At 39.2% G+C, this 18,541-nt stretch overlaps 3 protein-coding genes across 8 annotated transcripts; 2 read left to right on the forward strand and 1 right to left on the reverse strand.

The window, feature by feature from the left end:
• Positions 1-423: 423 nt before the first annotated feature.
• Positions 424-3,714, forward strand: LOC115595360 (E3 ubiquitin-protein ligase TRIM21-like). The gene is made up of 3 exons (XM_030439756.1): positions 424-504; positions 1,661-1,940; positions 2,395-3,714. The coding sequence occupies exons 2-3, from the start codon at positions 1,670-1,672 to the stop codon at positions 3,471-3,473; spliced, it is 1,350 nt and encodes a 449-aa protein (XP_030295616.1). The 5' UTR covers positions 424-504; positions 1,661-1,669; the 3' UTR covers positions 3,474-3,714.
• Positions 1,783-18,126, reverse strand: LOC115595359 (F-box only protein 15-like). Of its 6 annotated transcripts, none has more exons than XM_030439752.1 (11): positions 17,724-18,126; positions 17,498-17,560; positions 16,668-16,772; positions 16,192-16,428; positions 15,697-15,897; positions 15,494-15,617; positions 15,271-15,353; positions 14,259-14,404; positions 13,970-14,094; positions 13,019-13,169; positions 1,783-1,909 (listed from the first exon to the last, which is right to left on the reverse strand). In XM_030439752.1, the coding sequence occupies exons 1-11, from the start codon at positions 18,092-18,094 to the stop codon at positions 1,896-1,898; spliced, it is 1,620 nt and encodes a 539-aa protein (XP_030295612.1). In that variant the 5' UTR covers positions 18,095-18,126; the 3' UTR covers positions 1,783-1,895. The 6 variants fall into 6 exon arrangements, with proteins under 6 accessions (XP_030295612.1, XP_030295613.1, XP_030295614.1 ...); XM_030439750.1 differs by lacking the exon at positions 1,783-1,909 and having other exon boundaries at positions 12,487-13,169; positions 17,724-17,832; positions 17,896-18,126; XM_030439753.1 differs by lacking the exon at positions 13,019-13,169 and having other exon boundaries at positions 1,796-1,909.
• On the forward strand, positions 8,995-12,325 carry LOC115595367 (zinc finger protein RFP-like). Its single transcript, XM_030439763.1, has 3 exons — positions 8,995-9,241; positions 9,418-9,708; positions 11,615-12,325. Exons 2-3 carry the CDS (start codon positions 9,441-9,443, stop codon positions 11,857-11,859), a joined length of 513 nt encoding a protein of 170 aa, XP_030295623.1. The 5' UTR covers positions 8,995-9,241; positions 9,418-9,440; the 3' UTR covers positions 11,860-12,325.
• Positions 18,127-18,541: the final 415 nt, after the last annotated feature.

An 18,541-nucleotide genomic window follows, 5' to 3' on the forward strand; every position in this document is an offset into this window, starting at 1 on the left:
AGAATCTTCATCTACTTCCATAAAAGACAACAAAAAGCAGCCAATCCTCACATTTAAAAAGCTGGAAACTAGCAAATGTTTGACAATTTAGCTTTAATTTGACTGATTTTCTTTCTCAATTGACTAATCGCTGCAGCCCTATTCAGCAGTCTGAGGAAGACAGAGAAAGACTTTGTTCTAAAAGAGAAACTTTAGAAAAAACTGACTTAATTTGCATGCCAGTATAAAAAAGAGGAACGACTACAGCAAGCAACAAATTAGACTTTGTCCTTGAAGTCCCAGCATGTTTACCAGCTACTCTCCGTTGCCTCCGTGTCAGTTTGTAAATGCAGTGATACTTCCTGCTTCCTGCCTTAGCCATATTAGTATTTACTGCAGCACGCAAGCAATCTGGTCTGATGTCATACTTTTTTATGTTGCAAAGCTAAAAGTTTCCGGATTGACTGCAGTCAGACACTGAGAAGAGAAGCAACAGTTGTTACCTCATCGGCACGACTTTAAAAGGTAAGACAAGTTCAGGACACACCTGATAAATGTACTATGACCTACTTATGACAGCGAAGCAGTAAAACCCACTTGTATCTGGCAACTGCGATGGATTTATTAAACAGTGTTTGTTTAAATTCCGTTCTATCAAAACAGTTTTCATGTGCAAGATCCAGCATGTCAGAACCGATCTCAGAAACCTTACAACACTGTCAGAGCAGGGACTGTCTCTGCTGTTATTGAGTCTGAGTACAAATTTGCATTAAAGCTAATGATTCAACATTGTAACCTTTGCGGATGTCAGACGTGTGAGGCTGTGAGTCCGTTTGTTGAATTTGATAGTTAAATTAGTGTCAGGGCGGAAGATGATACGTTTCTCCCACAGACAGTACAGTACGTTTTGTGATTATTTCATGAGGTTGGAGGCAAATATTCTTAAGTTTCAGTATAATTTTATTGAAAATGCAATCAATCTTTGTTATTGTTTCCTTGTGAGTACAACTACCAACTACATTTCAAACACACTGAGTCACCAGGGCTGGGCAACATATTTTATTGTTATTGTGATTTGTGACTATATATTGTGTCAGGTCCTGGATTTGTTACATTGTGATATAGCATCTGTTCTTTCTCTGGTTTTAAAGGCTTCATTACAGTAAAGTGATGTCATTACCAGACTGTTCTACTTGCTCCAATAATCTGTGCTGATCAGAAATCTCATTGTGTTGATATTTTGTGAAAGTACCAATTGTCATCCCTACAATATTGTGCAAAATCAATATTGTCTCATTTGGTCAAAATATTGTGAAGTTTCCCGCAGGCCTGGCTTTTTTCATCCTTCATCAACATGTTCACATTACCTGCTAATTTAGGAGGGTTGCTCGTCTTTTTTGATGACATCTAGCTCTTGTTACTTTTAATCCACTGGTTTTAAATTACTTTGGATAAAAGTGTCTCTCAAATGAATGTAATATAATGAAATGTACTATTTGTGGCTTGGATTTCATACAAGGAAATGGTAGAATACTGAAAAAATTTTAATATTAAAACTTTGATCCATTTACCAAGGAGTAGCTAATTTGTAGGAAGCACATTTACAACAATTGTACTTGTGCAGGGGAATGAGTGAAGATAATCAGTTTCATCCAGTGAATATTTCTCTTATATTTTGCAGTGATCCTTAATGGCTAAACTTTCCGAGGAGCTGTGGAACACCCTAATGGGCTTAACAGAAGATGAGTTTAAGAAATTCAAGTGGTTCTTGAAACAGGGTGACATCCTGGAAGGTTTTCCAGGAATCCCAGTGGCTCGGCTGGAGAAGGCAGACATGCTGGACACAGTGGATCTGATGGTACAGAAATATCAGGGTCCCGGTGCTGTGACGGTATTCTTAATGGTCTTAGAAAAAATCAGCAGGAATGATCTGGTGGACAGTTTGAGAAAAACACAAATAGGTAAGTTGACAAAGAGGCGTGACATGCATCTCAATTTGTACAATAACTATGGATTGATTACTTTCAAACAATTTCATAAGTCTTAATTACAATGCAACTATACAATGTTCTGAACCAATTTCAACACCAGCACATTTTAATGGATGACTTTCACCTAGGTGACCAGGGTTTGAATCCCATGTGAGGCTAACAGTCTTTGGTGACTACTTTAAGGAGGTTGTTATTTTAGGAAAAACATATTTTTCTCAACTTAACCTTAAGTTTTTGGATTAAGAAGCTCATTGGATCAGAATCTGCATCAGTAAACACCTAATATTGAAGAACCTGAATCTGGATCAGGGCCAGGACATTTTTATCAAGACATCAATAGTTGAAATAGCAATTGACACAATAAATATCACAGAGAGCTGTTCTTTGGACTGACCAGATGTTTTTGTGTTCTGCCTTGTTTCAGACACCCACAGCCATCACACTGTTCCTTTCAAAAGAGATCATGAAAGAAAGAAGGCCGAGCTGGGGGCTAAAATGAAGCTGATGATCCAAGAGAGACAGATGAAGATTGACGAAATCAGACACTCAGCCAAACTCAGCAGCAAATCTGCAGACAGACATATTGCCGACAGTGAGCGGGTCTTCAAAGTATTGCTGCAGTCTGTTGAGAGAAGTCAGGCTAATCTCATTGAAGCTATTAATGAAAAACAGAAAACAACTCAGAAACAGGCTGACAAACTCATCCAAGAGCTGGAGCACGAAATCTCTGAGCTGACAAAGAGGAGCAATAACATCGATCAGCTCTCACAAACTGACAACGATACTGGCTTATTATCGAAAAACTATATTCCAACCACCAAGAATTGGACAGAAGTCACTATTCACCCACCATCTTATGGGGCAAGCGTGGGGGTCGCTTTGAATCGGCTGGAGGAAGAATTCAGCACAGAGAAAAAGAAGCTGATTGCAAAGGCCAAGCTGCACAGGGTCCAGGAGTCTGCAAAGGATGTGACTTTAGATCCTGATACAGCAAATCCTTTCCTTATTTTGTCTCACAACGGGAAACAAGTTTACTGTGGTGATGTAAAACAAACTCTCCCAGAAAACCCTAAAAGATTTAATGCTGCTATCAATGTCCTGGGAGAGCAGAGTTTTTCTTCCGGAAGATTTTACTTCGAGGTTCAAGTTACGGGGAAGACTTCCTGGGATTTAGGTGTTGTCAAAGAGTCAATCCAAAGAAATGGATCGATCAATGCAAGCCTCAAGAATGGCTACTGGACTATATCTTTAAGGGAAGGAGATAAGTACAAAGCTTCTCTTGGTGATGTCAATGTAAAATATCCGCCGAAGAAGGTAGGAGTGTTTGTGGATTATGAAAAGAGTTCAGTCTCTTTTCATGATGTAGACTCTGCAGACATTATCCACTCATTTAGTAACTGCTCCTTCACTGAGAAACTTTATCCATTCTTCAGTCCCGGTTCTCGTCATGGTGGTAAAAACTCCGCCCCTCTGATCATCTCTCCCGTCAATTATGCTGATTAGATTTTATGAATCATCCCTTGGAAAAAAATGATTGCTGAATTTAATTATAATTTGAAAAAACAAAATGTATTGGAGTTTGGTTGGTGTACCAGACTGTGCTACTAGGTGGGGCCACTTTCTTTTAATGTTTTCTTTTGATGAAGGAATTGTTCTGTGCATATCCATGTTCTAAAACTCCTGTATGAATAGTTAAGGTACTGCCAAGTATGGCTGAAGAATACATAATAAAGTAATATCCCTATCTTGTCTGTTGGCTTTCCAATTTAAGTGAATTTTGAACAAAATGTAAAAGTCTTGTTCAGAAGTTTAAATAAAATGTTTAAATAACATTGAGCTTGCAGAGGGAGAGGGTGGGTCAGAGACGGTGAGCCAACCAAAAATAGTGTGAAGATATCATGTTCATTGGGACAAAAGTTAATGATCAGACAAATGAAATGCAAATAAAATGACCAAGGGTGTGATAAAAAGAACGTTAGAACAGGAAGGTGTATGATTAGAAAGACGTTTTCAGATGATACTTGACTATCACCAGGTAGAGCCCTTTACACTGTAGTTCAAAAAATTAGAACGATACAGTATCTATAAAAAGACAGACATTGCTGAAGAATACACAATATATAAAACACAGACTTGATATTAACATTCTTTGATATACTGTAGAAAGATATTTGTGGTTTGCTTATTATCAAGTAAGTGTTTCATATATTAGGTATTCTTTAGCACTGACTGTCTGAGGCCAGTGTTAGGCTATACTACCTGCAGCAAGACTAATTCGCCATCTAAGTGCCAAAAACTTTTCAGAGTACAAACCAATGCAAATAATGTACGATTCTTTTACCGTTCGGTCATTTGGTCCAAGAGTCAAGAAAGTAACCACAAGTGTAGCTATAAGTTCTACCTCAAAGAATGCTGGTTTGGCTACAGCAAATCATTTGAAGCCTGGCAAAAAGGATTTTGGTGTGATCATGATATTGTGAACCCAGCCTTGCAAGGCAAACTACACAATGCTATTTGGTAAATCCATCTCTCTAAACAGCACAGGCATTCTATAAGGAAGAAAAATAAACAGACACTGCATTCCATTTCCCCTCCTTAGCACATCAGCCTAAGAATATGGGCAGTGGGCGAGTCGTAAATGGTACGTTTCTAACAAAAGCCCATTCAAAATCTACATCAAGAGGAAGTAGCTGTAGTGGCAGATTTGTCCTAAATAATGATGCCCTTTATAGTGCAAACAATCTAGAGATGTCAGATTTGGACATCAACGACATTTAATATCTCCTTTTTTTCATCCTTACAGAATGTGAAGTGTAATTGTACAAGTACTATATCAACCAAAATATTGGGAATTTTCTAACTTTTGTTGCTTCATACTGATTCTACTGGAAAACATTTATCATTTTGAAGGTTCTACATCAGTGTGGATGATACCATTATCCCCAAACATAAGTTTAAGTAATGGGCCTTGTATGTACTTTGTATTTTTTTTAAATAATGTATTTATCCTTACCTCTAAAAATGCCCAATTGCTACTTCCTTGATTCCCATTGTCATATTTTCTTTCATTTGCACTTGCCAGTTGAGACTTTGGTATTTTATTAGTATCACATACAGTAAAATTACACTGGAAATCGTGGGCTGTATTATAAAAGGTCACAGAATCATAATAGAGTTGAAGATCAGATATAAAGCCATAAAAAAGGGAAATACAGGTTCCTTATATTGCTGATAAGTTGACAAGCAAAGAAATGCATGTAAGTGAAACTGAAATTGACGTTCTTAAAATGTGGTCAGCCGCTGTTAAAATTCATGAGAAGTCTCACGTCTAACCCAACGGCGGGGAAGTCAGATACTGCAAATGGTAAGCATCCTGTTTGCTTTTTTTGTCCATGCACTGTGGCTGAAACTTTGAATTAATTACCAATCAAGAGGTGAGATGTAGGGACGTTAGTCTGACTCTGACATTTTGTATCTGAACCACAGTAAGAAGTTGAAGGAGGTATATCCCAAAAAGGACATCTTTCAACAAAACTGTGAGTATGAGTGCTTTTTTAAACTTATTTTCATAACTGTTTTTTTTTTACAACTCCATTCCCCCAAAAATGTGATGCTGTTTGAACATGCTGTGATCACTTGTTAATCAATTTTGACATACTCAGACAATATATTTAACGTCATCACATCAACTTCTGGTCTGATGTGTTGGCCTGTACTTACGTAGGCCCAACCTCAATAAGGAACCTGGGGTCAACATTACCCAAAATGGTTAAGGGGGGGCTTTTAGCTTTTTACTGGAAAAAGAGCAAGTCAAGGTTCAGAAAGTAAGAATCCACCTCTTCTTCACTGAAGATCACAAACGTCATCCGCAAACTAAAAAGCGCCTTTTAGTATTGAAGAGTTTTATTTGACTAGTAACTTTCTAGTACATACTAAGTGCTGAACTCTACTTGGTGAGTTGTACCAACAGATGATAAAACACTTTTTCCTTTGTTCAAGTATTTCTTGTTTATAAAGACAGTAGAAAATCCTTCAATGGTACTGATCTTTTGAATGATTACTGTCTATTTCAACTCTGAGATTTAAGTAGAGTATTGGGTCATTTCATGCAAACTCAGTTTGTCATGGATTTTCTTGAAGAAAAAAAAATCATCATTATTTAATTAAAATAGTTAATTATATAATTATTAGAATGTAATAATTCACAATTTGAATCTGGAGTACAGCTATATTAATTTGCAAGGTGTCATGCATTCAATAGAAATTTTAACATTAATTTCTTTCAAGAAAATCCATGATATGAACTGGGAGGCCCCAGCTGAGTTGGTATAAATTGACCCTATTATTAGTACTATTATTGGTAATAATCATAATTATCATATTATTAACTATGATAGAATTTTTAGTACTGCTATATTTTTGTGTTTAAGCCTCATCAGTTACTTGTTCTTCACTGGATAATCCAGTCAAACAACAGGGCCTGTCAATAAAGAATTCTTGTATGTGTAGTAGAGATCCAGAATGACAAAACTTACAGAGGAGTTTTGGAAAACTCTGGAGAAAATAAGAGAGGATGATCTCAAGAATTTCGAGTGGTTCCTGAAGCAGGATGACAACCTGGAAGGCTTTTCAGGCATCTCAGAGGCTCGGCTGGAGAAGGCAGACAGGCAGGACACAGTGGATCTGATGGTACAAAACTATCAGGGTCCTGGAGCTCTCAAGGAAACCTTGATGGTTTAGGAAAAGACTGACAGGACTGATCTTGTGCAGCTTTTGCAAAGCTCCAGCTCAGGACCAAAAGGTATGTTTGGAGAAAGTAAAAAGTGCGCCTCTGATTGCAATAAACTCCAACAAAGTTGCAATCTGCCTGGGGCTGATGAGTTTTCACTTTTCCTCAACGATCAACTAATATTCAGTGCAAGAGACTACAGAATATTATGTCTTATCAAATAAAACATGATAACATTTTCATTTCTTTTCTGCAAGACTGTGTCTGTCTCTGTCTGTGTGCTCTGCCTTCTTTTAGACCTCACCACAGTGAGAAGGTCAAGCTAAAGTGGGCCAAGCAGTTCGCACTGGATCCAGATACAGCACATCCTCGTCTCATCCTGTCTCGTGATGGCAAACAATGCATGATGGGGATGTGCGCCAGAAACTCTTATACAACTCAAAGAAGTTTACGAGATTTGGTGAAGTCTTAGGAAAGCAGAGTTTCTCGACGGGAAGATTTTACTTTGAGGTTCAGGTTGAAGGGAAGACTGACTGGACTGTGGGAGTCGCCGTTGAGTCGACTGACAGGGATAGATGGATCACATTGAGTCCTGAGAATGGTTTCTGGACTATATCTTTGAGGAAAGTAAATGAGTATGATGGTAATATTATCTAATTTAAACTTCTCTCCCTGAAATCCACTCCTAAGAAGGTTGGAGTGTTTGTGGACTATGAGGTTGGTCAAGTCTCCTTTTATGATGTCGATGTTGCAGCTTATCTCAAATCCTTTACTGGCTGCTCCTTCGCTGAGAACTCCACCCGTTCCTCAGTCCCGAAATGAATGACAGCGGTAGAAACTCTGCTCCTTTGATTATCTCTCCTGTCAATCACCAACTGAGCCTCTAGACACATGACTTTAGTATTCAGAAAGATGAATTTGAAAGAAAACATGCTGAGCTGAAGAGCATCCAGCAGTTTTCAGTGGAGGTGACTCTGGATCCTGATACAGCACATCCTCGTCTCGTCATTCTCACAATGGCAACCAAATGCATCATGGTGATGTGATTCAGAACCTCCCATACAACCCAAAGAGGTTGAGGTTAGGAAAGCAGAGTTTCTCAACAGGAAGATTTTACTTTGAGGTTCAGGTTTAAGGTACGACCAACTGGGCTGTGGGATTCACCAGCAAGTCGACTGACAGGGAGGGAGATGTTTCACTGAGTCCTCAGAATGGTTTCTGGACTATATCCTTGAGGAAAGGAAAGTGGTATATTAGTAATGATAGTCCATTTAAACTTCTCTCCCTGAAGTCACCTCTTATAAAGTTGGAGTATTTGTGGTCTCTGAGGGGGGTCTGGTCTCCTTTTATGATGTAGATGCACATCTTCACTTCTCCTTTACTGGCTGCTCCTTCACTGAGAAATTCTACCCGTTCTTCTGTCCCAAAAATAATGCCGGTGGCGCCCCCTTGAGCATGTGTCATTCATTATACTTTAAGGTATTTCGGTTATTCTAATTGATTAGAGTTATTTGCAGCTTGAAGATGGCCAGAGTTGAGAGTTGAGCTCCGTACCATCACCATGCCTATTGAGGCTTCTCCCTCTCTCTTGCTAACATCTATATATTGTTGCTATTGTATATATTGTGTTGTTAAGTGTAAAAACTGAATAAATAACTGATCAGAAAAAAGGGCCTCAAAGTTTGACCTGATTTGATCTATTGGGTTGTTTGTCTGTCAGAATACAGTTCCTGTATGGACCTAGTTAGTTTAGTGTGGTCTTTGTTCATTCTCTTCATCGAGCAACAGATTTTAGCAAATTAATCATGTAAACTGAGTCCAGCCGTTGTCTGTGGATGTTTCACTCTTACCACTCAGACAAGGGTGCAAACTTCTAAATTTAACGGGATATACGAAGGAAGACGGGAAGGCATGACAGTGAAACTGAAATTAATTCACTTGATGTGGTCAGCCACTGTTAAAATTCACATGAAAATGCACGTGAACCTCTGGTTAACCCTGCAAGAGGGAAGTCAGACCTAGAACCCTGAATTTAATTTCAGAGTTTACTGTATTTGAAACTTCGTCTCTAAATCTAATTATTTGATGGTCATAAATTCAGACATTAGATTGACTGACATTTTGCCTCTTACCTATAACAACTAAGTTGAAGAAGGTACAGTATATCTCACTTAAGCAGTTCATTAACAGTGTAAATGTTTTTGTTTCCTACTTATTTCTCTTCCACCTCGATGAGGAACCGGAGCTGTATGACAAGAGAAAAGGAGGGAGGGCTGTAAAAAAAACAAAACGCTGATGACAAGTGGAGGCTCGTGGAAGACATTAAGTTTTTCAAGAGGGTAGTGAGACTGGAAATTTAACACAAAGAGAAGACACAAGAACAGAACACAAGAAACATAAGACATCCGACTTTCCTTGACTGAAGATCATAAAGTTAATCTGGAAACTCAAGTTAACTTTTGGTGTAATATACTGAGTGTTAGATTTTTACTGGATTGTTCATCTTTCTACATTTGAAGAACCTGATACTGAATTCAGCTTGGTGAGTTTGTGCATTTCTAATCTCTAGTTTTTTTCTGCTCAATGAGATGCAGTAGAAATTGCAATAGGTGGTGTACTTTGTATCCTTTTTGATTCTGTAGAAGACTCTTTGAAGTTGGGGAAATGTTTTTTCTTTCTAGTAATAACTGATTTTCTGATAACATAATTACCTCACAGGAAGCCTGTGGCAGGGAGCCAAAATGGGAAAACCGTTGGTAAATCTCTGGAAAACACTGCAAGAATTAAAAGATGATGAGTTCAAGAAATTCAAGTGGTTCCTAAAGCAGGACGAGATATCCAGCATCTCAACAGCTCAGCTGGAGAAGGCAGATAGGCAGGACACAGTGGATCTAATGGCACAGAAGTATGGCGGCACTGGAGCCATAACAGAAACCATGAAGGTCTTAGAGGAGATCAGCAGGAACGACCTGGTGGAGAGTTTGCAGAGCTCCTGTCTGGACCCAAAAGGTAAATTGGGGGATGGTAAAATTAAGATCTAAATACTCCGAATTGTACAATGCACATAACACTATTCTATCAATAAAAATATCATTAAAAAAATCTTTACTCTTGGTGAACTGGTTTCACAACTAGAAAATACACTTTTAAATTGAAAGAAGCTCAAGAAGGGAGCAAAATGTCAGCAACTAAGTATAAAGTTAAATGTCTAAAAGATCATGAAGGGCAGATTAATAATTCTGAGGTGAATCCATCCAGTTTAGATGAGGGTCAGTACCTCCAAGTCTGAGACCATGGATCCCTGCCAGAAAACGGTGGATTGCCCCCTCTATTGGGGGGTGAGCTCCTACCCCAAGCAAAGGAGTTTCTTAGGTTATCTCAGGGTCTTGATCATGAGTGACAGGAAAATGGAGGTTAAGCTTGAGTGCTGCAGGCATTGAGCCAGACCACTGTGGTGAAGCGGAAGCTGAAACTGCGCTCGTGACTGTGACCATATGCGATGGTTTATCGTTTTGCATGTGACACAAAAGATTTTTCAAAAATTCCAAGCAGCTGGACTAAGATCTGTTCAATCTGATTGTAATCACATTTCAAACCACCCCTTAATGTGACTTGGATCCGACTTGCAAAAATCACATTTCGTGCTGTTTTTTGTTTTACATATTTTTTAAGATCAATCTGGATACAACATGGATTTGCCCCCAAAAATATTTGGACTGGGGGTCTGAAGGAGGCCCAAGAAGTCCCTGCAACTGTCAAAGAAATAGTCCCAATCATATCTCATGTAAAGTCACAAGCTATTGTTTATTTTAACAACGTATTAACTGAAAGAGATATGACCTGTTAATCAGTGAGCTTTAAGAGCAGCTGGTAGGTCAATTTCGTTTCTTTTTGACGGAGCCATGGTCAGGTTTTCTACTGTTAAAATGTTAATGCTAAGCTAAGCTAGCCGGCTGCAGCTTCATATTTGTAAGACAGATACGAGCACAATACCAATTTTCTTATCTCACTCTTGATAAGAAAGTAAATCACCATATTTGCCAAAATGTCAAACTATTCATTTAAAGCGTAACTCTCACCAAAATGCAACCTAGGCTTTTTTTGTGAATGTACCCGATTCAAGCTTTTGTGTAAAAGCATAATTATAATGAAAGAGGCACTTTTAAGATTTACCGTATTTTCGTTTTCGGGTCAAACTCATTTTCAATGGGAGTGCTACGGGCACTTTTACGATAGCATCAAATACTCTATTTTTAAAACACTGAGAAGGCTCGACACAACATGAAACTTTGCTCGTAGTATCACCAGGGTCTCTACACATGAACACGAGCATTGAGAACTTGAAGAACACGTTTTTGAACAACTCATGTCTCATGGAGTTAAGGTGGAACGCTCCTAAAGCTTAGTTCCATATAAATGCAGGATAATTTGTTGTTTTGTCATTAGCGAAAAACAATATTGCCAAAATCAAAAAGCCAGAAAAGTCACGTGAGATCTCGCGTGGATAGGACGACAGTAGCATTCCACCTTAACTGTCCTCCATGTTACGTCGCATTCGGAGATCGATACTTCTCGGCTGGCAGGACGACTGCGAGCAACTGCTAACGTGAGTTGTTCAAAAACTTTTTTAGTAAACTCTGTGTACACAAACAATGTTCTCAATGCTCGTGTTCATGTGTAGAGACCCTGGTGATACTACGAGCAAAGTTTCATGTTGTGTCGAGCCTTCTCAGTGTTTTAAAAATAGAGATTTTGATGCTATCGTAAAAGTGCCCATCGTAATTATGCTTATACACGAAGGTTTGACTCATACACATTCACAAAAAATGCCTACATTGCATTTTGGCTAGAGTTTCACTTTAGGTTTTAACCTCTATCGTGATAAATAATAATGGTGCGTCTATCTCTGTTTTAGACCTCAGGCCACCAGACTATGAAAAAAAGAAGGAAGAGCCAAAGAGGGTCCAGTGGTTCGCAGTGGATGTTACTCTGGATCCTGATACATCCAGTCCTAATGTCATCTCTTGTGGTGATGGAAAGCAAGTACATCTTGGTGACTTAAAGAAACTACTGGACAATCCTGAGAAATATTTCCGATGCATCTGTTGGAACAGACAAAGAATCAATCAGAGGGAAGAGACAACTAACAGCAAGACCTGACAATGATTACTAGACTTTATAGTTGAGGAATAAAGATGAGTTAAGTTCATATGATGAAAATAAACGTATCAATATATGAGGCTGTATCCTCAGAGGGTCAATTGCTGACTCCTGATTCCTCAGACCTGTACTAATGATGGTGGTATAAACTCTGCCTGTGATTACCTTTCCTGTCAATCACACTGATCAGACTGGTAATTTGTTTTCCAATCAGAAATCATCTATCATTTAAAATACAAATGGTGAATGTATTTAGATAAAACAAATATAAATTCACTAGATCCAAATTTGTATTTGCATCAAATTGTACTTACTTACAGATACAAGCCACCTAAATACATAAATCAAGATCTATGCTTTGCTGCATGAGAACAAGCTGATAAATAATAAATATATTATAAAATCCTCGATCCATACCTTCTGGGGTCTGTTCTGGGCCAAGATCCATCCTCCATTCAAGTTTTGTGGAAATTCTTTCAGTAGTTTGTATTTAAGCCTAACTGTCAATTCAACCAACAAACCGATACGCATGAAAACAAAACAAAACGTTAACAGGAAAGTCGCCAATGGTGGAAAATGTATATTTTTAACGATGGTTAATAATAAGCAATGTTCAACTTTTACAGATTTATTTTTTAAAGAGCTGTTTATTAGTCACATGAAATTCAGCCATGATTGAGACTAAAACAACTTACTGAAATTAATATAACTCAATAAGTACTGAAATTCTAAATGAACTTAATATTCAGTGGTTTGCTCGTTTTTTCAGGATCTAGTCTCATCACTGCCATTTACATATTGCACTTTGTAAACGTGTAAAAGAAACAAAACAACAGCCTGTATTATAAAATACAAACAACAAAGACTTTGAGAAGCTTTTCTACTAAAGTTATGTTTGAATTTCTTTTCAAACTCCTGAAACTAACACATTGATTCAATACATTTAGCTTCTGTATAACAAGGGCGTGCAAACACAACAAAGTAAGACATTTTATAAACAACTGATGAAACACTGGAATTACTCAAAGTCACTGACACAAGCTTCAGTACTGTCGGCTGAAGCGTTTGTTGACTTTGAAAACTGAAACATAGACAGTGAGGCTGATGAGGAAGAACTGCTTCTGCTCCTTCAACCACACCAGCTTCATCTTCACCTTACCCTCTGCGTTCTGGTACTCCATCACAAAGTGCTCGCCGCTGTAGTTGGAGGACGGCGAATTCTTCGCCATCGTGATGTAAATGGGCGAGCTGACGCACCAGAAGGGTTTCTGGAACTCGTCCAGCAGTGTCAGCGTTATGATGCAGCAGTTCTACGCAGCGCAAAAAAGAACCATCAGAGCTTTAAAAGAAAAATAAAGGGATGTGACCCCTTCCTTCCCCACACGGCCGAGTCAAAGCGCAATCATAACAGACGTCTTCAACCACAGTTAGTGCAGATTTGTGCATCAGTTTACTGCTGCATTTAACTTTAACTGGTTGGTTGTGGTGTGAATTCCTTCGTTACAGAGACTGTGTGGACCAAAGTGTTTATAGGTAACTGCTACGTCAGTTACGTACATCATCCACGTAAGGCAGCAGGCTGAGCTCTCCTGAGTTGTCTTCAGTTTATAATGAGAACTAATGGATGTTCACTTACTAACCTGCAGTTATTTTTCCCAAGACGAAAACTGCTAATCACACAGCTAGTTTGCTAACACTACATGCAATTATACTGTCTATGATTGATTCAAAGTTGACAGATGTATTGATACTTCGAGAACACGTGTGTAAAACACTGGATAGTTTCCAAGCTATAAAAGAAAACAGATTTTAGATGTTAGATGTTTATTTTTTTTAAATATTACGCCATTTATGTGTATATCTGAGAGAAGTAGAAAAACACAGATATAACATATGACATATGATATGATTAGTGAGCTGTAAAGGTGCTGATAGGTGGAGGTTGTCACCTTTTGGACAGAGCCAAGCTAAGCCCACTCAGCATGTTTCCAGCTTTACGTGAAGGGCAGCGATTTAAACATTTTAAAAGCACATTTCAACACACTGATGCGACTGGTTACAATTGTGTTTTTGGTGTCTGAAATGTCTTTGTGGTTTTGGATGGATGTACCTCCACTGAGCCCTCCAGAAACTCGGTCTTCCAGGGCAGCTTGATGTTTCCAGACAGCGACCTGTGCTGAGACAAGTTGTTCTTGTTGATGACCCTCAGCTCCAACAGTCCGCGGCTGATCTGATCTGATCAGAGCGACACATCAAACTTTAGGTATTTACACCAAAACCAGCAGTTGATTCCGTCAAGACATTTGCTTTTAAATCTGGATTTATTTTCTTTTTTAACCAGTTTAACCTCAATAAAAATGAAAATCTATTGACCAGATTGCATTCTGTAATCAGATTACCTGTGCAAAAGGAGAGCTGGCGGAAGTGTCCCAACATGATCTCAGTGCCGGTGTTGTGCAGGACGAAGTGCAGACTGTAGCCGTGCAGACCAAACTCAGGGTCCGAGTTATCTGCAGGTGGGAGGTCCTCGGGCTCATAGTACGGGCTGCAGGAAGGGACAAACAGGATGAAGACCAGAGGAAAACCTGAACAGACTGATGATGAATACTGCAGAGAAAATTGTAGAAGGATTGAACAACACAGTTTTGATGACATCAGAGCTTCTACAAGTGTCATTTAATAAATAACATTTATTTAAAATTCAACAGCAGCTGCTGCAGTAACAGTACTCGTGTGTCCCCTGATATAGGAAACACTGATCAAATGAAACACTGACTAAGTAAGACTGATATGATACATTTGTTTTGAAATTTAAAAAGCTGTAAATGCTTATTTCTTATATTATGAAATGTGTTGTAACATTACATAAATTAGACCTGCAATGATTAATCAGTTACGTTCCAAATATTTAATAAAAAGACTATTTGGTCAATTCATTTCCTTTCGAGTAAAGAAATCTCTGAGCTTCTCAAATCTGATTACTTCCTGGTTTCTTTCCTCCTCTGTAGCAGTACACTGAATATCTTTGGGTTGTGGACAAAACAAGACATTTGAGGACTCTGAAAAGACACTGATCAACACATTCTATCGATAAATCAAGAAAAAAATACATTAAATGACTAAAAATCAGCATTATTTGTAGCTTCTTTTTGAAACAAAGCATTAATGTGACAAAAACTTCCACTCCTAAATGTTACCCCTTATTGGACAAACTGGCTGTTTCTATATGATTCAAATCAAATAAACAATCTAACATTTGTTAATGAAGCTGCAGTGACATGATGATACCAGCAGAGGGAGCTCTCGACTTACCACTCTGATCCTGACTCAACTGAGGAGCACTTCGATTCAGTTCTGAAGACAAACTGGATGTTTGTTTGTCAGTCTGATATTTATGAGAGGTGAACTTACCAGGCTGGAGATCCCAGCAGACTCTTCTCCACCAACTTGTGGAAGTGCAGGCTGGCCATGATGAAAGCAACGCTCTGCTGACCCTACAAACATTTCAAAATCAATTACTCAATTCTAGAAAGGATCCAGAACGCTCCAGAGACTCCACATACGTCAGGCTGAGTTTAAACAAAATGTGTCTAAAGAAATCTAGAATAGTTTGTTTTTTCTGTTCAACATTTACCCTCCAGATACCGATGATGAAGCCAGGCGCCAGATGCAGCAGTCTGACCAGCTTGTCTTTGCCGAGGAGCCGGACACACTGAGACTTTACCTCCAGCTTTGATATCAAAGAACGCCAGGCAGACCTGATGGAGAGGGTGAGGAAGGAGTGGTGAAGGTGTGCTGGTGGAAGGGACGAGGCATTGTAGAGGAGAAGTGTCTTACTTCCTGACTTCAGGGCTCTTCAGCCGCTCCTTCCGGACTCCGTGCAGCTGGATGTTGTGGATGTGATAATATCTGGGGAAGCTGCCTTCACTCCAGCAGATGATCACAGAGGACTCGAAGAAGTACGCTCGGCTCTGCTCCAGTGTGATCTCCCGTCCCAAACAATCAGTCACCGTCAGCTCCCAGCTCACATTCATGTTTCTGGAAAAACAAAAAAAACAACACGGTGCTAAAATAACCGGATGGGACTGATATTCAGGTTTGTCAGTGGTTTCAGCTTTTTCAAATATACGATATGTTAACCTGACACTTTATCATGGTAACTACTACGACTAAGTGAAAAGGGGAGTAAGAATCTGATTAATCATGCAGGTGATAAACAATCTGGCATTAGTTACCATGAACCTTCAGTAGATTTCATACTGCAAAGTCATTGTTGTGTATCACACAGGAAGAACAGCACCACTAAAACCAGAACTGGGCTGCTTCTCGTACCTGAGGACCCACTCCGTCTGTCTGGGCAGCCCGGTGTAGGGACTGTATTCTCTCAGCTCTCTCCTCCACTTGGTCATTTCATGTCCAGCTGTGGTCCTGAAGTACAGCTTCTTCCAGTTGCCTGCAGACCGATCCTCCACCTCCACCGGGTCATCCTTCGGCGCTGCATTATCCACCGACTTCGGCCTCCATGTTCGAGTCCCAAACTCTGACATGTAAATCTTCTGCCACATGATACTACAGTGAAAGAAGGTGCAGACTAACTGTGGACACAAGTCTTAGTGTCCATGTTTTAGCCTTTAAAGCATCATTACAAAAATATTCTGGACGTAATTCTGTTCTGATCTGCTTATCAAAAAGGTAAAGAAAAATACACAGAATTAGTTGAGCAGTCTTACAAAATCCTGTCCGGTAAACTACCGTTTGGTTGAAATACTCTTTCTACATGAGGGCTGTGTCGACTCCGTCAGACTTACTCATCGTTGGCGAGTGAGTGGAAGAGCCTGCTGACGTGGCTGATACATAACAGCGAGGACGCGTCCAGGTACGACAGGATCTTAGTCAGGATCTCACACGGCAGCCTGAAGAAAAACAAGCTCCTTAAAATTAAGTAACTGTGTCAACATCTGTTCATTGACTTGGTTATTTCCTGAATAATTTCTCAATTATATTAAGAACATAGAAGAACTATTAAAAATCCAACTTTAAAAAGACAGGTGTGTGTCATTCGACCAGTACAGGAAGCAATCTGGTATTTATTTTGAGTCAATTGGTGAAATTACCTGGAAGCTACAGTAAAATGCAGATTTTCTCTTTTTTTTTATCATAAAAACAAGAGAAACCACACAAATCCAATAAAAAGAGGTTTGTCCTCATTGTCAAGTGTAATAATAGAAAGTGGCTTTAATTTTGAGAATTTCTGAGAAAAAAACTACATTTATTTACCACCCAGATATTTCTGTAAAATCAATAAATTACTCATTAGAAATCAATATCGGTGTATTGTATTAGGGCTGCATGGTATGGTCAAAAGGTGATGTTGTGATTGTTTTTACAGAATACTTAATTAATGATCTTTATGGATGATTAAATTTTACAACACAACTGATGGTCGCTGCTAACAGAGCTAACTGCTAATCATTGACTGCCAACAGCAGGTAAAACTGACACCGCTGGATCCAGAGAAACAAAACTACCAAAAGTCTTTGTGGCAATTATTTAAGTTTAAATACTAAACACACAGTTTAGTAAATTAAAGGAAAGGGTCATTCTGTCCAATTATTGTGGCTGATGTTAGCTAACTTACCTTTCCATTATGTTTTCCTTGGATGGAAAAGTTTGGGGAAAATCTTCTTCCTCTCTCTGTGTTCTGGATACAAATAAATAAAAATAAAAAAACACATGCTTGTAAGGAACATTTAATAAATGTAGCTGATTCTTTGGGGTGGCGGAAATGTAGCTAACGTTAGCATGTAGCCTAGCTAACGTTATTGTGATGCCCCGGCTTCACGCGGTGCTATCCGCCCCGTCACCTGCCATCTTTCCCGCTAACGGAGCTCAGTGATGCCTTTGGCTGCTTCTTCTTATTCTGCCTGCGGCCCGTCTGTCGTTTACCCGGACCCGACTGTCCTCGACCCGGACCAGACTGTCCTCGACCCGGACCAGACTGTCCTCGACCCGGACCAGACTGTCCTCGACCCGGACCAGACTGCCCACGACCAGGACCAGATTGTCCTCGACCAGGACCCGACTGTCCTCGACCCGGACCAGACTGCCCACGACCCGGAATAGACTGCCCACGACCCGGACCCGCCGCTGTTCCTCTCCCATGATTGGGCTGGGCGGGTTTCCTCTCCAGGCCCTCCAACAAACTCCGAAAAAACTCCCCTCGTCCGGCCGCCATTACGGAGTTTGTTGCAAATAACCGCCGGTCACGGTGAGGAAATGACTTCCGGTCATAGTAATCTTTCACAATAAAAGTTTTTTTTTTTATTATTTACATTTTTATTTTTTAATAATAACGTTATGTTTACATTAAGTTGTTATTAAAAAGGTTTTTCTTCATCAATCTTGAGTTTTTTCCCCTTTTATATACAACTGTCTCTGAGCTGATGTTTTATGGAGTTTGGACAATTCAGGCTTCTTTACTTGAGTATTTGTATTTTCTGCTACTTTACATTTACTCTTCAAATTGACTTTTTTTCTCCTCAAGGTGTATTTAATAACTGTAGTTGCTAGTTAATTTGCTGATTGCTGCATTAGAGCCCGAGTAGTGCATTTTTATAATCAGTTCATTTTATCTGCGATCTGATAAAAAAAAAAACTAATCATTTCTCAGTAATCCTTAGTG

The sequence above is a fragment of the Sparus aurata genome, chromosome 14 (genome assembly GCF_900880675.1).
Source record: "Sparus aurata chromosome 14, fSpaAur1.1, whole genome shotgun sequence".
Lineage (NCBI taxonomy): Eukaryota > Metazoa > Chordata > Actinopteri > Spariformes > Sparidae > Sparus > Sparus aurata.

Excerpts from the sequence above, each read along its gene's own strand:
- LOC115595360 (XM_030439756.1), top strand. The coding sequence starts at position 1,670 with ATGGCTAAACTTTCCGAGGAGCTGTGGAACACCCTAATGGGCTTAACA. Across the intron at positions 1,941-2,394 it reads TTTGAGAAAAACACAAATAG|ACACCCACAGCCATCACACT; the intron begins GTAAGTTGACAA and ends GCCTTGTTTCAG.
- LOC115595367 (XM_030439763.1), top strand. The coding sequence starts at position 9,441 with ATGGGAAAACCGTTGGTAAATCTCTGGAAAACACTGCAAGAATTAAAA. Across the intron at positions 9,709-11,614 it reads CTCCTGTCTGGACCCAAAAG|ACCTCAGGCCACCAGACTAT; the intron begins GTAAATTGGGGG and ends TCTCTGTTTTAG.
- LOC115595359 (XM_030439749.1), bottom strand. The coding sequence starts at position 18,094 with ATGGCGGCCGGACGAGGGGAGTTTTTTCGGAGTTTGTTGGAGGGCCTG. Across the intron at positions 17,561-17,723 it reads GTTAGCGGGAAAGATGGCAG|AACACAGAGAGAGGAAGAAG; the intron begins GTGACGGGGCGG and ends ATTTGTATCCAG. Across the intron at positions 15,354-15,493 it reads TCATCATCGGTATCTGGAGG|GGTCAGCAGAGCGTTGCTTT; the intron begins GTAAATGTTGAA and ends AAATGTTTGTAG.